This window comes from Perissodus microlepis, chromosome 1 (assembly GCF_051167445.1).
Source record: "Perissodus microlepis isolate ML-2025 ecotype Zambia chromosome 1, ASM5116744v1, whole genome shotgun sequence".
NCBI lineage: Eukaryota > Metazoa > Chordata > Actinopteri > Cichliformes > Cichlidae > Perissodus > Perissodus microlepis.
This window is the reverse complement of record NC_140461.1, coordinates 39,203,145-39,226,980: the sequence shown is the minus strand read 5'-3', so window position 1 is coordinate 39,226,980 and position 23,836 is coordinate 39,203,145. Positions and strand designations below refer to the sequence as shown.

Genomic DNA, 23,836 nt, shown 5'->3' with positions numbered 1-23,836 from the left:
CAGCGCCAAATCACAACAGTCACCTCAAGGTGATTTATATTGTGAGGTAGACCCTACAATAATACATGCAGATATAAACCCAACAATCATATGACCCCCTATGAGAAAGCACTGTGGAGACAGTGGGAGGAAAAAAATCCCTTTGAACAGGAAGAAACCTCCAGCAGAACCAGGCTCAGGGAGGGGCGGGGCCATCTGCTGTGATTGGTTGGGGTGAGAGAAGGAAGACAGGATAAAGACATGCTGTGCGTATGATTCAGTGCAGAGAGGTCTATTCACACATAGTGAGTGAGAAAGGTGACTGGAAAGGAAAAACTCAATGCATCATGGGAATCCCCCGGCAGCCTGCACCTATTGCAGCATAACTAAGGGAGGATTCAGGGTCACCTGGTCCAGCCCTAACTATATGCTTTAGCAAAAAGGAAAGTTTGAAGCCTAATCTTAAAAGTAGAGATAGTGTCTGTCTCCTGAATCCAAACTGGAAGCTGGTTCCACAGAAGAGGGGCCTGAAAACTGAAGGCTCTGCCTCCCATTCTACTTTTAAATACTCTAGGAACAACAAGTAGGCCTGCAGAGCGAGAGCGAAGTGCTCTAATAGGGTGATATGGTACTACAAGGTCATTAAGATAAGATGGGGCCTGATTACTGATACCATATTAATGAGATTTTTAGGACCGAGTACAATAACCTCAGTTTTATACTACTTTTTATCTGGTCCTAGCACTGAACCCTGTGGAACTCCATAATTAACCTCAGTGTGTGAAGAGGACTCTCCATTTACATGCACAAACTGGAGTCTATTAGATAGATATGATACAAACCACTGCAGCACAGTACCTGTAATACCTACAGCATGTTCTAATCGCTCTAATAGGATATTATGGTCGACAGTATCGAACGCTGCACTGAGGTCTAGCAGGACAAGCACAGAGATGAGTCCACTGTCAGAGGCCATAAGAAGATCATTTGTAACCTTCACTAAAGCTGTTTCTGTGCTGTGATGAGCTCTGAAACCTGACTGAAACTCTTCAAATAAACCATTCCTCTGCAGATGATCTGTTAGCTGTTTGACAACTACTCTCGGGTTGATCATATTTAAGATTGAAGCATTAATTAATGGCAGGACTTCTTTGAGCAGTCTTGTAGGAATGGGGTCTGACAGACACGTTGATGGTTTGGAGAAAGAGAGAAACCTTTTCTTCAATCAATGATGAATAGTAAGATGTTCTAGATTTACGAAGGGCTTTCTTATAAAGCAGGAAACTATTTCTCCAGGCTAAATAATGATCTTCTAAATATGTGATATGTCATTTTCTCTCCAGCTTACGAGTTATGTGGTTTAAGGTGCGTGTTTGAGAATTATACCAGGGATCAAGTGGTATGATTGTCACAGTACTATACCTGGTTACTGTATATTGCACCTCTACTGAACCTCTCCACTCTCCCTCCCTCTTTACGGTGTGTTTCAGAGTGGATTTTAACATTACAATGAACACCAAGAGAAGAAAATAAGCATTTCTTTTAATCTTCCATCTAGCCAGGACATATATTCTTTCTATAGTTCTAATGACATGAATAATGCCAATTCCACAGGAAAATAGTGGGGAGTTGGAATCATTTTAATTTCATTGCTTACCAGCCTGGCAGTGGGAATTTTTCTGGGCATTGGAACATCGACAATGGGCAGCTCAGCATGTTTGGGGTACGCCTTAGCCAAGCAGTTGCTGGGTGGACTGCCTTTTGGTACGATTGCTGTGATCTTCACCCTCTCACAACCCTTCACAGAGCAGAAGGCAAACGTCTCTCTGTGATTGTGGGCTTTCACCTTCAGGAAGAGGAGGCTGCAAGACACACAATAAATGACAGGCATCATATGCTTTACCTGACACTTAGCAACCAAAAACAAATCACACTGTTAAAGGTATTCCTAACATCTGACATTGCAATGCACAGAGGTTATACTGTACACTCATGTCATCTAACCCTGAGCAGTCAGGTGATCAGTAATACCTACAGGTACACTTTTTTGTGAAATCTTACAGTGCCATCCATCCATCCTCTTAACAGTATATCAGTATATATCCAGGGTATGTCCAGCTTTATGTGTGCTTAGTCACAAAGGTCACCCAAAAATGTAGCTCACACCTTTGCATCTTTTATTGTAGGAATGCCACATTTCACTTTGGGCTGATGTAGCTCTTATTTTACTGTAAGAGTGATCTTTTCTGTGTGTCTAAGCCAAATCCCTGTGTATTTTTCCTAGTTGTCCTACTTCTGGTAATGAGTGTAATGTAGTGGTCTGTGCATGGGTCGGACCCAGTGTCTTCTTCCCAGTAGTAATATCCTCTGGCCAAGTGCGAGTGGTTGATCTTCTCCTTCTGAGTCGTCCTCATGAAGACGCCAGTCTTGCGGGTTTGTTTGGTCAGCCGATTGTGGATGTCTGACAGGATTGTGAAGGTGGTACCTTGTGGATAGCAGAGGCCCACATTGATCCAGTCATTCCTGAAACACAAGGAAAACACCAATCCAATCCAAATCCAATATGATCTGATTTAATTTCAAAAGCAAAAACATGGGGACATTACTATCAGGTATTTTTGTGTAAATGAAACTGAACCTTATGATTTACACAACAACACATGTACAGACTTAAAGTCAACATGATATAAGCTGATGTTAAACGAGCTACTGTGGCTGAGCCTGCAGACACTACGAGGCAGGTTCAAAGGTGGAATTCAGCAAGGGACTAATGAGTATTACCGTTAATATCAGCTTAAATTCTAATCGACTGGTACCTTGATGTAACCTAAAACTGTAACCACCACACCTTACCAACCTGTCCAACAAAATGCATTACCATAAACAGAATGCTGTTTAGACTGCATGAACTGCCAAGTATATTCATGCAACCTTCAAATAATGCAAAGTTCAACTTGCTGCCAAACATATTTCATTATATGAAAAACCATTCACATCTTATACTGATGCAATATCTGATTTAAAAACTCTAAAATGATTTAAATGCAGTCCTTATATTGACTGTTTATCAGATGTCACTGAGCAGTCCTGACATTTCAAAAACAATCTCTGACCTTCCTCTTAATTTAAAATTGGTTTAACACTGAAAAGAAAAGCAGTGATGTGAACAAGTGGCTTCAAATGAACTAAATGCAAAGTAACAAGCCTGCTTTGAAAATGCAAGGAGTAGAACGTAGATGTATTCCTGTTAAAATGTAGGGAGTGAGAATAAAAAGTTGCCAGTTGCATAATGACTGAAACTAGCACCACTGGGCTGTGAGGTCAGTTCCTTGATCATTAATGTGCAAATCGTCGTGACCATTAATTAACAACAACTAGTCAAAGCCCACTGATCACTGATCAAAGACCAAATGTACTGTTACAAACTGTCACGGGTGGGGAAACCTGCAGTCAGCTGAGACTGAAGAAGTCACTTGGATGAGTGACGAAATGTTTCTCCCACTGAAAACGCTGCGTCCAGATGAACAGAATCAACCTTGTGGGATTGTTAGAGGGTAAGATGCAGGGCGCACCATTTAAAGACTCACCAGTCTATCACAGATATGCATTAGTATTCAAAAATCAAAGTTTTTAATTTATACACTGTGGCATGGGGCTGATTCTCAGTCATTTGTGTGCAGCATACAGAATGCATGTTATTTGCATTTACATTGCAAAACATTCTGATTACCTTAATGACTCTTCTGTCAAATGCTTAACTATTCAGGATCTGACTTCACAAAGCCACGCATGCTGTTTATCAATCATCAATTCCCCTCTGTGGTCTACTGAAAGGTGCCAGCTCTACTTAAAGACTAAATACATGAAGAAAAAAAACACTAAATAAGGTCAAATATTACGTGAAATAAAACCTGCCATATAAACTGACTCAAAGTTAAGAAATCAGATCTCTTTAACTCAAAAGCTTCTTCAAAATGAATCTTCTACAAGATTTTTTGTCAATGTTTTTTAAACAAAAAAACAAACAAACAAAAACTGTGTCATTATATAAAAGTCAGACAAAAAACATAATTAAACTCGTCAGTTTACTCTCAAAACAGAGGTTTTGAGTCAAAACAGGAACAAGATGTCGTTGGCTTCTTTTTACAGAAGTTTGCCTCACTTGCTAAATACCACAGTGAGCTGTAGATGGAGCCATTGTTCTTTGCACAATCAGTGAAAATGATTCGTATTAGTTCTGTCATGTTTTGATTCAGGCCATCAGGGATTAACTGACAAGCTTGAAATAACAAACAGACTTCATGCAATTTAAATAGCTCAGGGCCACACCATGAAAGCCAGCTGAAGAGAGGCCAAACCTCAAAAATAAACTTTTCCTATTTTTGCAGCGAATCGTTGGAAAGAATGTTGAGAGGTGAAGGGCCTGATGGGCTCCATTAGTTTCATTCAAATTAATAACAGAAATCCTCTAAATAGGACTCTAGTTTAAGCAAAATCCATGTGTTCAATAAACTCCCATCATGTTCCCAATTACTTTAACTGTTTCATCTTTCTGTGCTCTTTCAAAGAGCTAAGGTTAAGGGTCGACTCACCACAGTAGCCTGACACCTACCTACATTCCAACAGTCCATTTTGCTTAGGAAGTTTCCTAACTGAGAGACATGACCTGGAATTATCTGTGTGGTGGCCATAATCAAAGCTCTCCCAATTCTCCAAATTTGTTTGAAGATTTGAAGAACTGGAACAGGAAATGACAATAAACCCCCTTTAAACTGGAAACAGGAAAGGAAAGGGGGCTTCAGTGCTTCCTTTATTGCTTCCTTATCATAGGATACACTGGACCATCCTTTATGAAAAGGGAGGAAAAAACATTCCGTCTAAAAAGTCATCGTGATGGACCATCCAACCAATTATGAAAACAATCGACATAATAAACAAAGCAGATGATGGAAATGTTCACTGTAACTGCACGTTCATCCAAAACATCCTGATAGATTTAACAACAGTTTGTTAAACTCACAGCTGAACTTGGAAAATCACACTGTTGTAATAAGAACTGAAGAACACCATGTGAGCTCAAGATTATGATCTACATTAATGTTAATGTTCTGTATATTCAGTTTTCATCAGCAATGTCCTTGTTTTTAAGATTAATTCTTACTTGAGGTCAGCTGGGATAAGTGACGGACTGAGGGAATTTTACGGCAGTCATAGAAATCCTAAACAGGGAGGAGGAACTTAATTACTTTTGATCAACAACAGTAAAATACAAGAAAATAAGATGGATCTAATTTATATGCTATGGGACAGATTTACTAAGTGAGGAAATTTATTGTCATGTCACAATTGCAGGATGATCTAACAATGCACTGTGATTTATATACAAAGAGGCAGCTAGTTCACTTCAGTAAAAACCAGCATTCTGCTGAGATTCAGTGGCTCAAGAATCCAGTGTGAGCTCAAGTTTCACACTCTAAAGACAGCGAGGGAAAACAAATAAGAATGAGAATCAATATACTTTTAATATAAGAAATATCTCTTATGATAGAAATCACTAAGCACCTGTGCAGAGGGTTCTGAGGATTAGGAGTCAGGTGGAGCTCAGGGTTTATCTAGAGGAGAGCTGCATTATTACAAACCATTCAACCCTATAAACCTGAACTCTGTGTGGAACGGCTGAGCTGTACAATGTGCAGAAGAACTGATGGCACATACAGTCCTTGCTGTCTCTCACAGTGGTGTCCAGAAAACCATGAAATCCTGGTCTTATTAGAGAGGACGTCCATGCTGCTTCAGAAAGTGTAGCTGGACGGATAAGCTACATAAAAATTCTTAGGCATGGAAATCCAGAATTGAGACCAGGACGCAGAACTGCAGTCTTACATAGTTCTCTAAACTATTTCCTCCAGCTTTGATCAATTTATCTTTATTTAACGTTTAGTTAAAACAACTGTGCTTGAGTTGTGCCACGATTGTGTGGATTCTTTTTATGTGAGGACCCAAATGCAAACACGACAGACAGGGGGGGCATGGAATAATGACGAGGAGGGGAACATGGGAACTAAATGTTGGAAAACTCAGACATGAGGATCAAACACACAGAGGGGCACAGAGGACAAAGACACAAGGGGAACCTAAAAAACAAATAACTGAACTGATCATAAGTAAACTCAGAGACGTAATAAGAATGAACTCAGGACTAACCAGTTAAATGAAAATAATAATAATACATAGCAGATACCAAAACATCATGTGACGTTATGCACTGTAGAGGCTGAAATACCCTGTGAAGTCGAGGCACACAACTGATGATGTGTTCCGATGGTAAAGCTTCTGGGCTGCTTTCTCATAGTAGCCATCCCTCGAGACTTTCTCCATTTGAAGCAATGCATCATCAGGGATTGTAACATCCAGTCCTTTTATACTTCGAAACTAAGACTAAAGTTATTGGATTAGACACACTTAAACTTTGTCAGGATGGCATTATGTTGAGCTCTACTGCTATAATGAGGAACCAAATTTATGAAAAGTCTGTGAAAAAGTAACCTACCATTATACTTCCATCAGACCAGGACACCCAAGGGTAAGTATTCAAAGGAAATTGAAAACACTGAAGAACCATGTTAGCTTCTTTTAATTGGCTCCCAGGGTAGAATTTCAAATCTTTCTATTTATATGCAAAGTGTTTAATGACCAACCTCACACAGTGTGTGTGGTAAAATGGTAAAATGGTCCAACAGTACAGACATCGGTGCTGTTAACGTGCTTTGAGTAAAAAAATGTTTCTAAGTTTATTCACTGACTTGTTGAAGTTGATGAGCCAGATGGTGACCTCAGCAGGTGCCGCCTGGTCCCAGTGGATGGTGTAGCCTTTGGCCAGGGTGACCACTGGCTGGAACTGCTGGTAATGTTTCCTCTTCTCCAGGGCGCCTTCAAGTGTTAGGGGTCGATCAGGGTATTCATCCCTCACTATCTGCATGTTAAGGTTGGCAGGGTTTCGTGTCTGAATATAGATCTGAAAAAAAAAGAAGAATGCATTCCATATAATAATATGTAATATGATAGAAGTACCTCATTTAGTAGAAGTATCACATTTTAGTTATTCAATTAATATAGCCACTCTGACTTCACTCTGTCACAATCCACTCTTCTCATTCCAACCACTTTGTTCACTCTATATATAAGATAAGATAAGATAAGATAAGATAAGATAAGATAAGATAAGATAAGATAAGATAAGATGACCTTTATTAGTCCCACAGGTGGGAAATTTGTTTTGTTACAGCAAAAGTGCAAAGTTATGTAGCAGAAATTAGAAAACACTGGAATGCAATAAAATACAATAGAATAAAATAAAATACTATATACAATAGAATAAAATAGAATAGAATAATATATACAATAGAATAAAATAGAAATACAAATGCTATATACAACTGAGTAGGAAAATACAAAAATACAACTTCGTCAGAAGAAGAATTGCACATATAGCAGTCTTATTGCACATGTGTGGGTTTGTGTGTTTGATCAGCTGCAAAAGTCTTTGTTGTGGAGTCTGACAGCAGTGGGGAGGAAAGACCTGCGAAATCTCTCCATCCCACACCGTGGGTGCCGCAGTCTCCCACTGAAGGAGCTGCTCAGTGCTGTCAGAGTCTCCTGCATGGGGTGGGAGATGTTGTCCAACAGTGATGACAGCTTAGCCACCGTTCTCCTGTCACTCACCACCTCCACTGGGTCCAGAGGGCATCCTAGAACAGAGCTGGACCTTCGGATCAGCCTGTTCAGTCTCTTCCTGTCCCCAGCAGAGATGCTGCCGCCCCAGCAGACCACACCATAGAAGATGGCTGAGGCCACCACAGAGTCATAGAAGGTCTTCAGGAGTGGGCCCTCCACTCCAAACGACCTGAGTCTCTGCAGCAGGTACAGCCTGCTCTGCCCTTTCCTGTAGAGGGCGTCTGAGTTACGAGTCCAGTACAGTTTGTTGTTCAGATGAACACCAAGGTACCTGTAGCTGTCCACAGCCTCAATGTCCATACCTTGGATGTTCAGTGATTGCAGTGGAGTGGACATGCTTGTGCCTGTGGAAGTCTACCACCAGTTCCTTGGTTTTACTGGCGTTGATCTGGAGGTAGTTCAGCTGGCACCAGTCCACAAAGTCTTGGGTCAGTCCTCTGTACTCCTTGTCGTCCCCATCAGTGATGAGGCCGACTATTGCAGAGTCATCAGAGAACTTCTGCAGGAAGCACTGGGTGGAGTTGTGGGAGAAGTCTGCAGTGTAGATGGTGAAGAGGAACGGAGCCAGAACCGTTCCCTGTTGGGCCCCCGTACTGCAGACGACCCTGTCCGACACACAGCCCTGAGTCCTCACATACTGTGGTCGGTCGGTGAGGTAGTCCAAAATCCAGGTAGTGAGGTGATGCTCCACTCCAGAGTTCTCCATATATGTTCGGTGGTCTGTATTGTAAAGTAAAGACCCGACACCCTCATTGTAGGGTCTCTACTTTACAATATAAAGTGCCGTGGGGTGACTGTTGTGAATTGGTACAGGTCACTATGTTTGTTCATACACTGAATACCTGTACATGATGCACACAGATATGGATCCAGATTCAGCACTAGCCTCTAATTCACTTTGAAAGATGGGAAGTCATGAACTTGAAAAAATCAACTATGGATGCATTGGTTCACTTTGCTTGTGCTACTGTAATATAGGTGTCAGCTAATTGAATCACATTTACTTAAAATACCCAGAAGCATGAGGTTGACGCTTGTGCAGCTGGTTGGTTCGAATTAATATGAAGGAGATAAAGTTGACCTTGGTGGTGTGCAGTGGCGTGAGTCACTAGTTGCTGTTGCTATGATGAGCCCCCCAGGAAAGATACCACACCAAGACATCAGGCACACACCCACTGAAGTAATACATACATTTGAATCCTGGCTAAGAACTGAAGTTCCTCTGGTTTAGTGTTCTAATGACAACCTTTCTAAAACAGGTTGTCATTAGTCACTAAAAAGGGAGAAAGGTGCTAGAGTGTGGTCATGGTGCATTTTAGTGTAAGAAGGTCTGTCCTTGTGATTTTGTGTCCCAACTGGGTTTGACTGCCAAGAGTCAACTGTCCAGCTGTCGAAGCTCCTGCTCCTTGTTGGTCGGGGCTGGTGGCTGGTGTACATTCCCTTCTGGCCCCAGTTTAATGTATGGGTAAAACTTTCTGTGGCTTGGCTTCTTTTTTTACACAATGAGGTTGCTGGCTTTATGTCCAACCCATGTGCAGTTTGGGAGGTTTGTCAGTTTAAGTACTATGTTTCCTTTAACCTAGGTGGCCTGCCTAACATGACCTCCCACCTAGGCTAAAGAAAACATTTTACATTGGACTGTCCTTTTTCTAGCCAGATCCCAAGGTTATTGAACTCCTTTACATTTGGGGCATTGGTGTGAACCAGGAAGTATATGCATGCTAGTGGGCCCTGTTTGGAACACCTTTTGGCCTCCAACATGCTCCAGGATCCCAGATGTTCTGCCTGTGCATACAAAGTGGGAGGTGCTGGAATCGTGGCTGCGGAGAAGCTGAGGAGGCTGAATGACAAGTGAGGTCAACTTATGCCCTTGACTCTTTTTCAGCTAGCATTTAGTTATAATTAATTATAATTATGAGAAGTCAACAGCTGACTATTTGTTTTGTGGAGTATAAACAAATACAGCTTTGCACACAAAGACTGTTTGTGATTGAGGCTCATTGTGAGGGAATGCAAAATCCATTGTGTATTTGTTGGCTTTATTGCACAAAGAAGAAGACATTTCCCAAAACATATTCAGAACACCAGAAAATAACTGGTGTTAAGAAGGACTTGAAACAGCACTTTATTCTTATCCCTTCTGACTCTCTTTTTTCAAGAGTTTTCAGATACCCCAACAAACAAGTTTCACGGGCTGATATATGAACCACTTGAAAATGCACACAATCAAGCAGAAATGACATTTGTGTTTGTGAAGACTGATATAGGAAGATGAATGAATGAGAAATCGAGTGTGACACCTGCTGACCCACCTGTGCATAGTGCCCACTGCAGATAGCACCCTTCCAGTCAGGCACATCAATGCAGTCAGGGTGACGAAGCAGCCAGTTGTCTTCTTTAACCAGGAAAGCTCCGGGATACTCACTGACCGATCCATCAATATCATGGAAGATGGTCGTCTTGTCCCCGTCCATCTGCATTTTACTGAACCAGGGACCCGGCTCCCCAAAAAATACCCGAGATGTAATCTATAAGAGAGGGATGCATTAGTCTAGAGCCATTTACTGTGGCTTTTTGTGGTGCTACGCATCATTCACATTCAATATTCCAAATGTGTTCAGTGTTTCTTTATTTTCAACATTTAAAACATGGCTCTGTATTTGAATATATTTGACATTTAGCTGAGAAATATCCAGAATTATTCAGTCGATCTGATAATCTACAAAAGTGGAACATACAGGACAATGGAACTGGAATACAGTTTTCAAATAACAAGAGTATTTTAAAATGCTTTTGTGTAAAGCTACAGTTGTCGGTTTTTCTTCCAAATGAAGCAAAGATTCAGGTTTGTAAAAACGTGTTAAACCAGTGTCTCTGGTTTTGTGTATTTCACACAGAAGTGGACTCACAGGTACATGGTCAAAGGTGATGTTGGTGACATTATTGTTGGGGCAGCTCTGCCATGAGTTGTTGAGCCTGAAGCCGAAGGCGCTGGTGTGCCTTCCGTCTAGTGCCGTGTATTTCCTAAATGTACAGTTCTGTACATTGATCGGCCCATCGTAGATCTGCATGCCTCGGATTGGAAAATCACTGCTCAAACACAGATGCACAAACGTCGTCATTGATGTTTGGCTCTACATACACGGGAACAGAAGCTTCAGAAAGTCACTGAACTGAAAAGAGACGCACAATTACAGCACAATGTGTTTCTTTGAGACAAGTCTTCAAGGAGCTATAAAGGCAAGTTTTATTTTCATGTGCAGCAAAATGCATGACTGTATGACACATGTAGTCAACATCATCAAAGATGTTGTGTGTTAGCTAGCTACAAGAGAAAGTACTACACAAAAATAAAGAGTAACCAGCATGTCAGCAAGTCTTTGGTGAAACATGTTATTAACTGGCTCTGTGGGAGAACTTTAATCAGAATGTACTCTTTTGTTATACTAATTCTTGTTGTGTAGATTTTTTGAGGACTTTCTGTTATTAAATTGCATTTAAAAAGGATGCATCAAGTATGCATTTTGATGAAAAAAAAATGTCCACAAATGACTCCCCACTGTGGGAGTCACTAAAAAGCTTTTCTTTACAGCAGCTCTCAAGAAGTGGTCAGCAATGCAGAACATGAGAGCACAATAGTGTCAAAGAATGTTAGTCTAAACTGCAGATTAAGGCAGAAGTGGTTTAAATTATATTCGTTTTTCCTCACACAATAAAGGGCTCTCTAATAATACCACTGGTGAGACATTCTTTTTGTACACTGCCCAGATGGCCAGAGCATGGGACTGATTTCTGAGCATACAAATCTGGCTCTCACACATACCAGCCTCGATTAAACTGTTATTTGACACAGACTAAAAAAGTGCAGTCAAATAAGGTGTTAACTGCAATGGCCACACATACTTTGTTTTTGCAAAACAGGTTCTTATGAACCGAGTAGTTCCAGAGTCATTACTGATGCAGAAAAACTAGTCCATGCATTTGTTACTTTGAGTCTGGACTACTGCAAATTTTTATGATCCCTATTATTATCATGCAGTTAAAAGCTACCTGGAAAGCATTCAAATGCTGCTGCAATGGTACTGACTAGAATTACAAAGAGACACCACTTTCTCCCGCATCAGTTTCTTGTGATTGGTTCCCTGTTAAATAGAAACATGGAATTAAAATACTTTTCAGAAATAAAGTCTTAAATGACACGGTTCCATCTTGAAGACCTCATATGTTATTATGATTTTAATACAGCATTATGCTCTGTGGGTGAAGGCTGAAGTCCTCAAAGTAAACATGGAAGGCTATCAGGACCTGCTCACGAGGAAATAGCTCCTTTTGGGTTCAGAAGACCGATAGACTCAAGTTTTCTCTCTCCCATAGTTTGTGTTTTTCCTCATTTGTCTTTACTCCTTCTTTTGTCTCGTCTTTTCCCTTCCCCTCCACCCACTCATAGCAGAAGGCTGCCTGGACCTGCTTCTGCACTCTCTTCTTGTTAAAAGGGAGTTCTTCCTCCCCACTGTCACCAAGTGCTTCATAAATGGTGTCATAATACAATTTGAAAAACATTGTAAAAGTACAGTTGTGACCTTGTTCTGAATAAATAAAACTGATCTGAACAGAATATTATAAGCATAGTGAAGTAAATCAACCTTACCACGACATACTGACAGTGTAAACATGAAAAAACACAATATCTGTGTTTTTAAAGCAATTATTAAATGTACATTTTGCTTTTCAAACAGAGTTTTTTTATCAGTTGCTAAGAGTAAAAAAAACTAAAAATAACATTTCTGAAACACCACTATTGAGAAGAGAGTTTGTGAGCTTAAAAACAAAAATAAAATTAGCTGTAATCGCCACTTACATGCCACGTGGCAGGGTCCTGTCAGTAAGGTCAGGACCCCCAGGGCCCCAAATCCTCTTGTCTGGCAAAGGCATACCACGATTGTCACTTTCACCCACAAAAAGTGAATTCTTCACCTGCTGACGAGAGCCGTCATCATCTGGAAATGTCCCTCCACTGCACACAGACAGTGTGAGTAAAGTCATGTAGTTAAAATCTGTTTTCTGTTGTTGATTATGTAAAGCTTAAACACCCAAGGCCCTGAAAATATACAATACAACATGCCAAAGCTAAAAAACAATGGAAAAGCACATCATTATGATTTAAATGCGTGTCAAAAGCTACACACTAACATCTTGGTTACGCTCTGCTGTTATAATTGTGTTACAGAGTTTATGCACTGGTTATTATGCAATCCTTGTGTTCCTCAAAGACTGGGTGTGTTGTTTTAGTGCAGCACAGTAAGAATATATGAGTTGGTTCATAAAAGATATTTTAGCTTAGCTGCTATATGCAAGCTAACCGACAACCAAGGTAATATGTAGCAATATGTTCACCAGAAACAGAAGAAATCATTTGCAAGCAGCGTCTCTCAAGGGCACCTGCCTATCTACCATCTGCCTATAGTTGTGGTCAGAAGTTTACATACACTCATTATGAGTAAGCATGTCAGGGTCATTTTAGGATTTCTGGTTTGAATTGTTCCTTTTCAAGGGTTGAATGATCATAGAGCAGGATTCTAAGTATAGTCCACAAATTTCCAAGATGGCTGATGTTGGGGATTTGGGAAGGCCTTCCGGAAAGCTTAATGTTAGCCTGCTTTATCCACTCCAAAACCAGTTTTGATGTATATTTAAAATCACTTTCCTGTTGAGCTTAAAAATGCTGAATTTGGAGCGGAAGCATCTCTCTTGGTCAGCACCCTCTCAGTCCATGGCAATGTAAAACGTGCTTCACTGTAGACAGTGACGACAGTGTTCCTGCAGTTTCCAGTTCATTGCGAGCTTGAGCCCTTTTGGTTCCTGGGTTGTTCCTGAACATCCTAACCGATTTCCTCTCGTCTCTGGGTGACAGTTTGGGTCTTCTTACAGAGCCAGGCAAAGTTTTGACACATTGACACAACTGTACTCGTGTGCAGTTATTTGAACTGATGATCTCAGAATCTGCAGTTGCTTAGAAATGGCTCCAAGAGAACTTTTCAATCAAACTTCTGTTGAGCTCTTAGACTTCCCTATTGTCCTGGGAAGAGAAACTACCAGCTGTTGTCAATCATATTCACTAACGAGGAGTTAATAAGCCTTGTAAACTTAAAAGACATTGTAGAACTTCAGCACGACTTGTTAGTTCCCTAATCCACACACGACGGTGTGGATTAAGGAACATCAAAATTCAATTCAAACTTATGCACCCAATTCTTGGTGTTTTTTTTTAAGTCATTAATGTATGCTGCACTATCATTTCACTCTTGAAAAAGAAAAGTTCAAAGACATAATTAAAAGCCTAAAATTACCCTGACATTCATGCCCATGATGCGTGCATGTAAACTTCTCACCACAGCTGTAAGTTATATAACCACAGGAAATTCTGGTATCCATTAACCCTTTAAGACCTACCATAGAACCAAGTCCGCCAGAGCTTATATTATATTTTTACATGCTGTGGAGCCATTTTTGGGAGCATTTCAAGTTGCTATACATCAATACAACCATTATAGCCCAGATTTTAATAATATGTCTGCATTAAGTGCATAGTAATTGCATAAATTGCAAAAAAGTGCAATAAACGATAAAAAATTTTAAAATCGTTTTTGGTTTTTTTACATATATTTCTAGTTAGAGAAATTTAAGAGGCTTATCCCTCAAAACTGTAAATACAAAAAAGTTGCACAAAATACTTTCCCACCACAGGAAATTTATTTTGAGTGTCTTCATAGTTTTATTTTTGAAATACACAAATTTTTATATACTGCAGGAAAAACGAAAATAAATATAATAGTGCAAATTTGCAAAAAAGCAACATATGCATCAAAATAAACTATTTCCAGCTGTGCAATATGAGTCCTAAGCATCCCAGAAACGACACAGAAAGTCATAAAGCCAAAGATAACTTTTAAAAACACCAGTATAGGCTCATGAGGCCCTGATGGTAAAAAACTACATTTCCGCGAAAATGACGTCACTTCCGGTTTTGGGCAGGTAATGGCGGACGTGCGATAGTTCGCGCTGACATCTATTCCAACGTAGGAAGTGTTATGAACAGCTGATCGGATCGGCAAAGCCTGTTTCTGGAATATTATGTTTGTGTTGCTGCAAGTGCTTTTTATGCAGTTTTTGACTTAGGACAAGCTGATGGCATAAAATGTAAGTACAACTCCTTCGGTTTCATATGCAAAAAAAAATTTTGCGCTAGCTTACGTGGTTGCAGTGCTACCGGGATTTAAAAATAGTTACGCATAACAGAGCGTGCCCGCTCCGACCGGTATTAAAGGGTTAAATGCTGTTAGCCTGGATGCCACTGTCCAGGTCAAGCTGAAAAATATACTGCAAACACAACTTCAACTTCAGTACACTGCTGAAAAAGTATTTGCCTGACTCATTTCTAATTGGCTCTACCTTTAATTACTTTAATTTAAAACCATTACATAAGCTTTTGCCATGACTGATCTTTGCTATGGATTGTAGGGAAAATGCCACTGTATAGGTATCCCGATCCATTTGTGAAGTGTTGGTTGGGTGTTGACTCTTCAAATTATTCCTATGTAGAATGACAATAATGGCACCAGCTAAGCTTCATATGCTTATCTTTATCAGTTAGAAAAACTTCTACATAATTTCCAGACATCATGATGATCAAAACTGGGCAAAGATATCATCAAAGAGTCAAATCCTGCCAACACCTCTGAGTGTTTTGTGTTTGTTGTTCTTAGTCTTTGGTTAAGAACTTTCTGATTTCTGTATTCTTGTAGTTATGTTTCTGTATTAAATATGGAGTTTTGAGTTTCTTGTTAGGTTATATTTAAGTCTCCCCAAAAAGCTGATTCTGTTCATCTGGACGTAGCGTTTTCAGTGGGAGAAACGTTTCGTCACTCAGCCGAGTCGCTTCTTCACTTTCAGCTGACTGCAGGCTTCCCCGGCCTTATAAACAGTACATTTGCACAAGGACTGATCAATGGTATTTGATCAATGGTCAATTTATGTGAAAAGTCTGAGGAGGGGGCCTAACGATACATCTTTCACCATCATACAATGCTGTGATTGCAGCCATAGAAGGCTGAACCTTAGGTATTTGCAAATTTAGGTGGCAAAGTATTGATAATGTCTCCTGTCAGGAGAAACGTTTTGTCAATTCTTGCCATCACACTCCTAAGTTACTTTTCACTCTGCATCAGAGCACTCCTTTTCTAACAGGATCCTAAGGAGACTCCATATAAGGTATTTTCCAATTAGGCAGAGAGAGAGAAAGTGAGCAGGAGAACAATAAACACATACAACAGCCCTTTTTTTCTCACATGATTTAATAAAGGGGGAGTCTTACCTTGCTAAAGTGAGGCCAATGCCATTATCAGCAAATCTACCGAAAAAAGGAATATTATCATTAGAGGCACAGAAACACAGAAACAGTGTGATGTTCCCATGGATACACACACACACACACACACACACACACACACACACACACGCACACACACACACATGCACACACACACACTAAGAGACTAAAGCAGATAGCAAGTTATTGTTAGATGGGAATGAACGTGCAGAAAAAACACTTGCTTTGTTTGACATGCATCATTTTCAGTGACATTCACTTGCACTAGAAGTTGATGAACTTTACTTATTCACTTGTTTATTTTACTTGTTACCCAAGTAAAATAAGTAAAATCACTCAGTGTGTGTATCACTCACTGGCAGTCATCTAACCACACATCCCCTCCTCTCAGCCAAGCTCCATGGTCCTGGTTCTTATAGGCAACGAAGTGATGGATGAGAGCTGGGACTCTAGGTTTGAACGGGTCAGAATCCTGATGGGGGCCATACCTAAACAACAGAAGGACATACAGTGCTAATATTTAACAATATTTTTCAAGGCTGCAAAGGAGCAATTTATATAAACTGTAATGTTGTAACTTTTTAAATGGTCATCCATCCATCCATTTTCTTTTGCTTATCTGGGGCCAGGTTGCTTGGGCAGCAGCCACAGCATTGAAGCCCAGACGTCCCTCTCCCTAGCCACCTCCAACATCTTATCCGGGGGAACACTGAGGTGTTCCCAGGCCAGTTGAGAAATATAGTTTCTCCAACGTGTCCTGGGTCTGCCCTGGGGCCTCCTCCTGGTGGGACATGCCCAGAAGACCGAACTCAGGAGGCGCCCAAGATGCATCGATGTGGAGGAGTAGCTCGTGACCATAGGTGAGGGTAGGGACATCGATCTGGTAACTCGAGAGCTTCGTTTAAATACTCAGCTCTCTCTTCACCATGACAGACCAGTGAAGCGCGCGCATCACTGCAGCTGCAGCACCAATCCGTCCGTCCGCTCCCCTGTCTCCGCACTTGTGAACAAGACACTGAGACACTTAAACTCCTCCACTTGGGGCAGCAACTTGTTCCTGACCTGGGCGCTCCAGCCGTTTCCGGCTAAGGAACATGGCTTCAGACTTGGAAGTGTTAATTCTTATTACCATTGCTTTACACTCAGATGCGAACCACTCTAATGTGAGCTGGCGGCCTCCACCTGGTGAAACCAGCAGAACCACATCATCTGCAAAAAGCTGAGACAACAGTCTGAGACCACCAAAGTGGAAGCGTTCTGCCACTTGACTACACCCTCTGTCATCACCGAATCGAAACAATTTTAAAAATTATGCTCAGAATCGCTGACAAAGGGCAGTCCCGGCATGGTCAACACCCACTGGGAATTAGTCAGCCTTATTGCCGTCGATGTGGACCAAGCTCTCGCAATGTTTGTTCAAGGACTGAACGCTCATAGCAACAGCCCAGATACCCCATACTCCCAAAGCACCTCACACAGAATACCCAGAGGGATGTGATCAAATATCCAAGTCCACAAATCACATGTAGACCAGTTAGGCCTACTCCCACCCACCATCAAATATTCTTGAGAAGATAAAGAGCTGGTCCAGTGTTTCATGACCAGGATGAAAAGTGCATTGTTCCTCCTGCATCCAAGCTTCGACTAATGGTAAGAGTCTTATTTCTAGCACCTTGGCGAAGACTTTGCCGGGGAGGATGAGGAGTGTGATCATCTTACAGTTGGAGCACACTCTCCGGTCCTACTTCTTAAACATGGAAACCACCACCCCAGTCTGCCAATCCAGAGGCACTGTCCAAGATCTCTATGTGACAGACCTCACCCCCAGTGATGGATGAGTCATCCCACATGAGTCTCCAGGTGGAGCAAGCTCGAGAACCCCACCTATGGACTCCAAGAATGCTGGGTAATTTAAGCTATCATTTGGCACACAAGTGGCATTTTAATCCACAAGAGTAAAAGAGCAGTTCAACAAATGGGATGGTAAGTAGTAAACGGACTGGTTCTTATACAGTGCTTTTCTATCTGTGCACTCAAAGCACTTTACACAACTTGTACATTCACCCATTTACACAAGCACTTTTTTCTAAGTGCTTCCTGTCCAATAATCACATGCATTCATCGGAGAGCAACATGGGGTTAGTATCTTGCCCAAGGCATTTGGCATGCAGACTGGAGCAGACTGGGATCAAACCACTCTTTGAGTAAATTAATAATTTTTAATTTTATTTATTTATTTTTACCAGATAGCCATATGTGTGCGACTAGTATCTTTTATTGCTTGACAGCATCTTTATCTTATTAATGATTAATAACACAAAAACCTTCATTGCACTGACAGATCTACACTTTCTTTCTCCAGTAAAAAGTTTTTCTGCCCATTTAATTGGCCTGTGCACTGACAATATGAAAAACAGCACACCCAGTGCTCACGAAAACATTAACAGGAAATGTCATCATTACAGACTAAACTCATCACACTGAATCACACTGGGTGGGATGTGATTTCTCATGCAGGGTGTTTGTTACAGGGTCTGACCTGGCTCCTATCAGAGACAGGAAGGGTCTCTTGTCCTTGTTGTTTGCCTGGGTCGTCTTAACTCCATTATCAAGGATCATTCCAGCCTAAAATAAAAAGACAATAGAAATTGTGAGTTTGTTTGCTCTGTAAGAAAAATGTAGAATTTTTAAAAAGACATGGACTTTATTTATTTATGTGAGAGGTAAAGCCGTGTGCTTGGAGAGCAGATCGCTGTGTTCAAGGATTATTTAAAGATTATCACCATTATGAGACGAAACACACAAAGAAATCCAAGAACCCGACTGATGCAGAGCAGGAATAGACTTGAGACTAGCAAAAGGGCTTTCATGACCAGCTTTCCCACAACATTACAAAAACCAATAAGCCATTCACTGATTTAGAGTTTATCAAAGAGTATTTGGTGGTGCTCTAACACGCCTTGAAAAAAATGAAGGATTTGAAAACGCCCCTCTCCAGGTAAACCAAGATGGACTGTGGGCATTATGGGAAATCTGGAGCTTCAGTTTAAAAACAAAGAGGACAATTTTCATGTTTTCCTACTTAGTCATGGACCAGAGCAGCACAGTTACTTATCTTTATACAAAAGAGGTACCAGCAGAACTTTAAGTCGATGTTACAGTTGGATTTTTATTTTTCTCTCAAAGGGGAGAAGTTTCCACACATGAGCAGACATGTGAAGATGTTGGCTCTCTTTGGAGCTACCTTTATAAGCGAACAAGTTTAACAAATCCAGGTGCAGATCCTGTCTCGGTGACGATGTCCACTGTCTCATGCATTTCCACCTCAGATGAACGTGACTTTAATCTGCTTGTTCAAGCCCAAAACAGACCAGATTTCTCTCAGTGAAAAAGAAAAAAGAACTTAAAAACTGCAGATGTAATTAAACTAAAGTAAAAAAGCAACATCTACGTCTTTAAAATATTGCAAAAACAGTTTTAGAAATATTGATTAAACAGTGATAAAATGCTGGTACTACACCTATTTCACATTTTGCATAATTGTAGTATCAACTCTTACCAGTAGCAGTTTATAAAGAGATCAAATTAATATTGAGAAGAATTGAGTTTGGCTTATTGGTGTGGCCAACAAGTTTCTCCACAACAGGCCCCCTGGGTAAATTAATTGTTTAGCGCTGATTTAACAAATGGTTTGTGGTTAATTTTGCATGTAACTCTTGTCATTATTTGGAAAAATGTCAAAAGTATAATAAATAAAAATATATATACTGTCAACAAGTTTCCAACTGAAGGTACAATTTTTATTCAGCAAATGAATTTCGAGTTGAAACCACTACCTTCGTCCTGTTTCCCTCCCTTAGTTGCAGGAGAAATGCATGAATGTTATGAAACATTTTTATTGGCTTCTTCAAACAATAAATCAGGCTCAGTAGCAGAAGACTTCTCTTTTGCACCCTTTTCCAGACACATGTTGAGCAGCCCAGCATCAGGTCGTAATTCGCAGTAAACCAGCAACAGCTGCTTGCTCGTATAATCCCTTTTAGTGAAAACTCTGTTAACTCTTTTGGCCCCAACATATTTCATAGGTTTTTTAAAAAGCTGACCATTAACTTGACCTGCATTACTTTCCGTGGTTTTTAATAACTGTAGATGTCAGGTGGCAGTGAAAACCCAAATGTTCCAAAAACCTGCAGTTGGATCTAAAAGGGAGTCTATAGGGATTCCCTTTCTAACCTTAAGGAACTGCAGGTTCTGGAACATTTGGGTTTTCGTTAAAACGCTCGACTTGATAGTAGAGTTAAAATATTTTATAGCATGCTACAAAAAACACTTTAGTCTTTCATTTCAACTGCATCTTTTCTTTTCTTCGTTTGTCCCTAGCTGACAGTCGACAGGGGAGGTCGTCCACGAAGCGAATACGCTGGGTGCCGTAGGGTTTCCATCTTGGTCAACGATCCACTTCCCGGCCTTGCGATCTCTGGCCTTGACCTTTGCTTGCTCCAGGGTTAGATGTCGTTTTTTAAGATCGTCATCAATTTGCTTGATCCAAGTCTTCTTGGGTGCGTCATGCTTGATTCTTCAGCGGGCGGAGAGGTGATGCAGCAGAAGTCGATATCCGAGGCGATGGTTGCTCATGCAACAGACGTGGCCAAACCAGATTGCAGTCGTTGCTTCTGGATCAGCTCTTCCATCGAGGGTTGCTGGTGACATTGACTACGTTTTGTGCTGTTGGTAAGATGGTCGAGGAGGGACACTCTGATAATCTGATGCAAACAGTGGAAGACCTCAAACTTGTTGAGGTCGTGCTTGAGGATAGCAACTGCATAGTAAGTGACAACTCTGGGTTGTAATCAGTCTTAACTTAGAAATGTGCCTGCTGTGGCTGACAGGCAGCTGTAGCCTGTAGCTGTGTGCTGGGTTTGCCCATGTTTGTGTACTTGTTTCCTTTTGGAACAATTTTCATTATTAACTCCTTTCTTAGCTTACTTACTCCTTAGTTACACAGGTTTGTTAGCATCAGGATGATAAGTGTTAGCTCCTCAACATGCCACTGACTACATCCATATTTTTATACACTCCAACGTGTCTAAAATATAATAAAACATCTCTTCCTGTTAATCAAGCCACTCGTATACCAGTGTCACCAGTGTCACCAGTGTCACTAGACTACTCTTCATAAACTCTGCTTACCTTACCATGACATCATATAAATTTAGTGAGCAGCAGCAAATTGGGTATATACATGTGAGGGGTACAGAGATAAAAATCAGTCAATAAATAAATGAAATCAATTTTACTTTATAAATTGTTTAGACATTACATACAGGAAGAAAATGGGGATGAAGACTATAAAGTGAGAGCCGGGGTTTGAGTGTCATATTATCTCAAACAGTGACAAAGGTTTCTATTGGACTGAAAAGGCTGACAGGCCTTTAGGTGAAGCGAGGTGTTATTTATAATTCCTTCTGTTTTATAACACTAGTTTATCAAATTTCAAGGTGAAGCCTCAGCTGACTGATTCCTGTTTGCTTTGCTGAAGTAACATTACACTGTTAACACTGTTGAGACTTGCTTTTGGTTGGCATGCATCTGTCTCTGCTAATATAAGACCAGTCATCGTCACAGTCATGCCCCTAAAGCCTGAAAAGAGCTACAGATTTTGAAATCAATCACCATAGATTTAGGAGGCAAGTGAAATTATGAAAAAACATTTAATAAAGGATAAATACACTGCATGAAATGTTCCCATATCTCACTTAACGAAGCTTTAAATCCAATCATCTGATAAGAAATATTTATTGAAACTTTCCTAAATCAAGCAAAGAATAACCCTACATGCTTCCCAATTTCTAATCCAGCCTTCTGTAGCATTTTCTTAAATAAAATAAAAAGTATCACAACAATAAAAGTATCCTAATGGCAGTGTGCTGCTTCTAAACAAAGACACTGCCATTGTGTTGCTGTTGAACACGCAACCAGCAGCCCTGAAACAACCTTTTCTCTCACACCAACCTCACATGATTTATGCTCCTGTTAGGATGATCCAAATTAAAAGTGCAGAAGGGAACAAGAGAGTGAGATGGAATAGGAAAGAAATCACTGTAGGGCTTGAGAAAGTAAGGCAATAACAACAGCGCTTCCCTTTTCAGTGGTGCCTCATAAATCTCTCTCTGCTCCAGCTGTGCTGTGTTAGGAGCCACAGGTCACTCCAAACTCGGTCCTATCTCACCACCAATCTCATTCCACTCATCTGGCTTGCTTTCCTCCGTTTCTGTTATCTTGACTTTTTCCAACTATCTCTCTTTTTTTCTAACAGTTTGACCATTTCTCAGTTCTTGCACAAAAGTGTGTTCATACTATCACTGTGACCGGTTACCGGTCACTGCAGATGGCCCCGCCCCTCCCTGAGCCTGGTTCTGCCAGAGGTTTCTTCCTGTTAAAAGGGAGTTTTTCCTTCCCACTGTTGCCAGAGTGCTTGCTTATAGGGGGTTTGTGGGGTTTTCTCTGTATGTATTATTGTAGGGTCTACCTTACAATATAAAGCGCCTCGAGGCGACTGATGTTGTGATTTGATGCTGTGTAAATAAAATTGAATTGAAGTGGGGACCACTGTATAATCATCAGTATCTTTGCTGGCTTTGTGGAAAAATGGATCCAATCCAATTCCACCATTTAAGGGAGGACAGGTCATCAGCACTGATGATGACGGCAGTTTTAACATTAAGTGTTCATGTTTGGTGAGCTGTGAATTTAGCATTATCTGTGATATTCTTAGGGACTGTGTTCTTTGAAATGTTCTACACGCACTTGTAAATGACAAGTGAAAGAAAATATTGCAAAGTAAGTTAACTATACACTATATGACAATTAAAAATACTTGTGCAAAGGAAAGGAGGGAAATGTCTGTCAACTATAATTTCTCTGGAACTCTCGTCTGTCCTGAAAGAACTGAATCATTCAGCATGGCTTACTGAGACTGCTTTCTGGGTCACAGGCAGGAGGATGGAGGAGTAGAAAAAAATGAAGCTGACATTTTTATAGGATCAGCAATTTTCTTTCTTTAGTCTGATGTTCTTTATTATTCACCACATAAAACGTTACATCAAGTAGGCCCACAAAACACTGTTAAAGCTAGGGTAGGTATAAGTCCTAAGTCCAAAGCTCTTCTCCACTCGTACTTTGAAACACCAAATAAAATAAGCCTGTGCATGTGTCACAGGTTTGATTCAGAGGTGACTGCCGTCATTGAGTGGGAGTTTGTCATTGTTTGTTTTTTTTGCCATGGTGGAGTCTTAAGTAAGAAAACATTTTTCATAAATGGTTCTTATATAGTGGTTTTCTACTCTACTGGAGCACTCAAAGCACTTCCCATTCATACAAGCACTTTTTTCTATGCTTACTATCTAACATTTACACACATTTGTACTCCGATTGATGCACTGGAGAGTAACATGGCCTATTTGTATAGCGCTTTTCTAGTCCCTAAGGACCCCAAAGCGCTTTACACAACCAGTCATCCACCCATTCACACACACATTCACACACTGGTGATGGCAGTTACAGTTGTAGCCACAGCCGCCCTGGGGCGCACTGACAGAGGAGAGGCTGCCGGACACTGGCGCCACCGGGCCCTCTGACCACCACCAGTAGGCAACGGGTGAAGTGTCTTGCCCAAGGACACAATGAACGAGACTGTCCAAGCCGGGACTCGAACCAGCAACCTTCCGATTACAAGGC

The 23,836-nt window shown here is 40.7% G+C and overlaps 1 protein-coding gene across 4 annotated transcripts in view; it reads right to left on the bottom strand.

Annotated features, from left to right (window-relative positions):
- The window catches only part of cemip (cell migration inducing hyaluronidase 1), a 158,979-nt gene that overhangs the window by 9,162 nt on the left and 125,981 nt on the right, over positions 1 to 23,836 (bottom strand). For all 4 annotated transcript variants that reach the window (XM_084923324.1, XM_084923315.1, XM_084923333.1 and 1 more), the window contains exons 17-25: positions 18,639 to 18,724; positions 16,456 to 16,587; positions 16,085 to 16,120; positions 12,572 to 12,727; positions 10,623 to 10,803; positions 10,026 to 10,241; positions 6,783 to 6,994; positions 2,317 to 2,502; positions 1,637 to 1,841 (exon numbers count right to left, since the gene is read on the bottom strand). In XM_084923324.1, the coding sequence (XP_084779450.1) occupies positions 1,637 to 1,841; positions 2,317 to 2,502; positions 6,783 to 6,994; positions 10,026 to 10,241; positions 10,623 to 10,803; positions 12,572 to 12,727; positions 16,085 to 16,120; positions 16,456 to 16,587; positions 18,639 to 18,724 (1,410 nt within the window). The remainder of the gene's footprint in view (positions 1 to 1,636; positions 1,842 to 2,316; positions 2,503 to 6,782; positions 6,995 to 10,025; positions 10,242 to 10,622; positions 10,804 to 12,571; positions 12,728 to 16,084; positions 16,121 to 16,455; positions 16,588 to 18,638; positions 18,725 to 23,836) is intronic.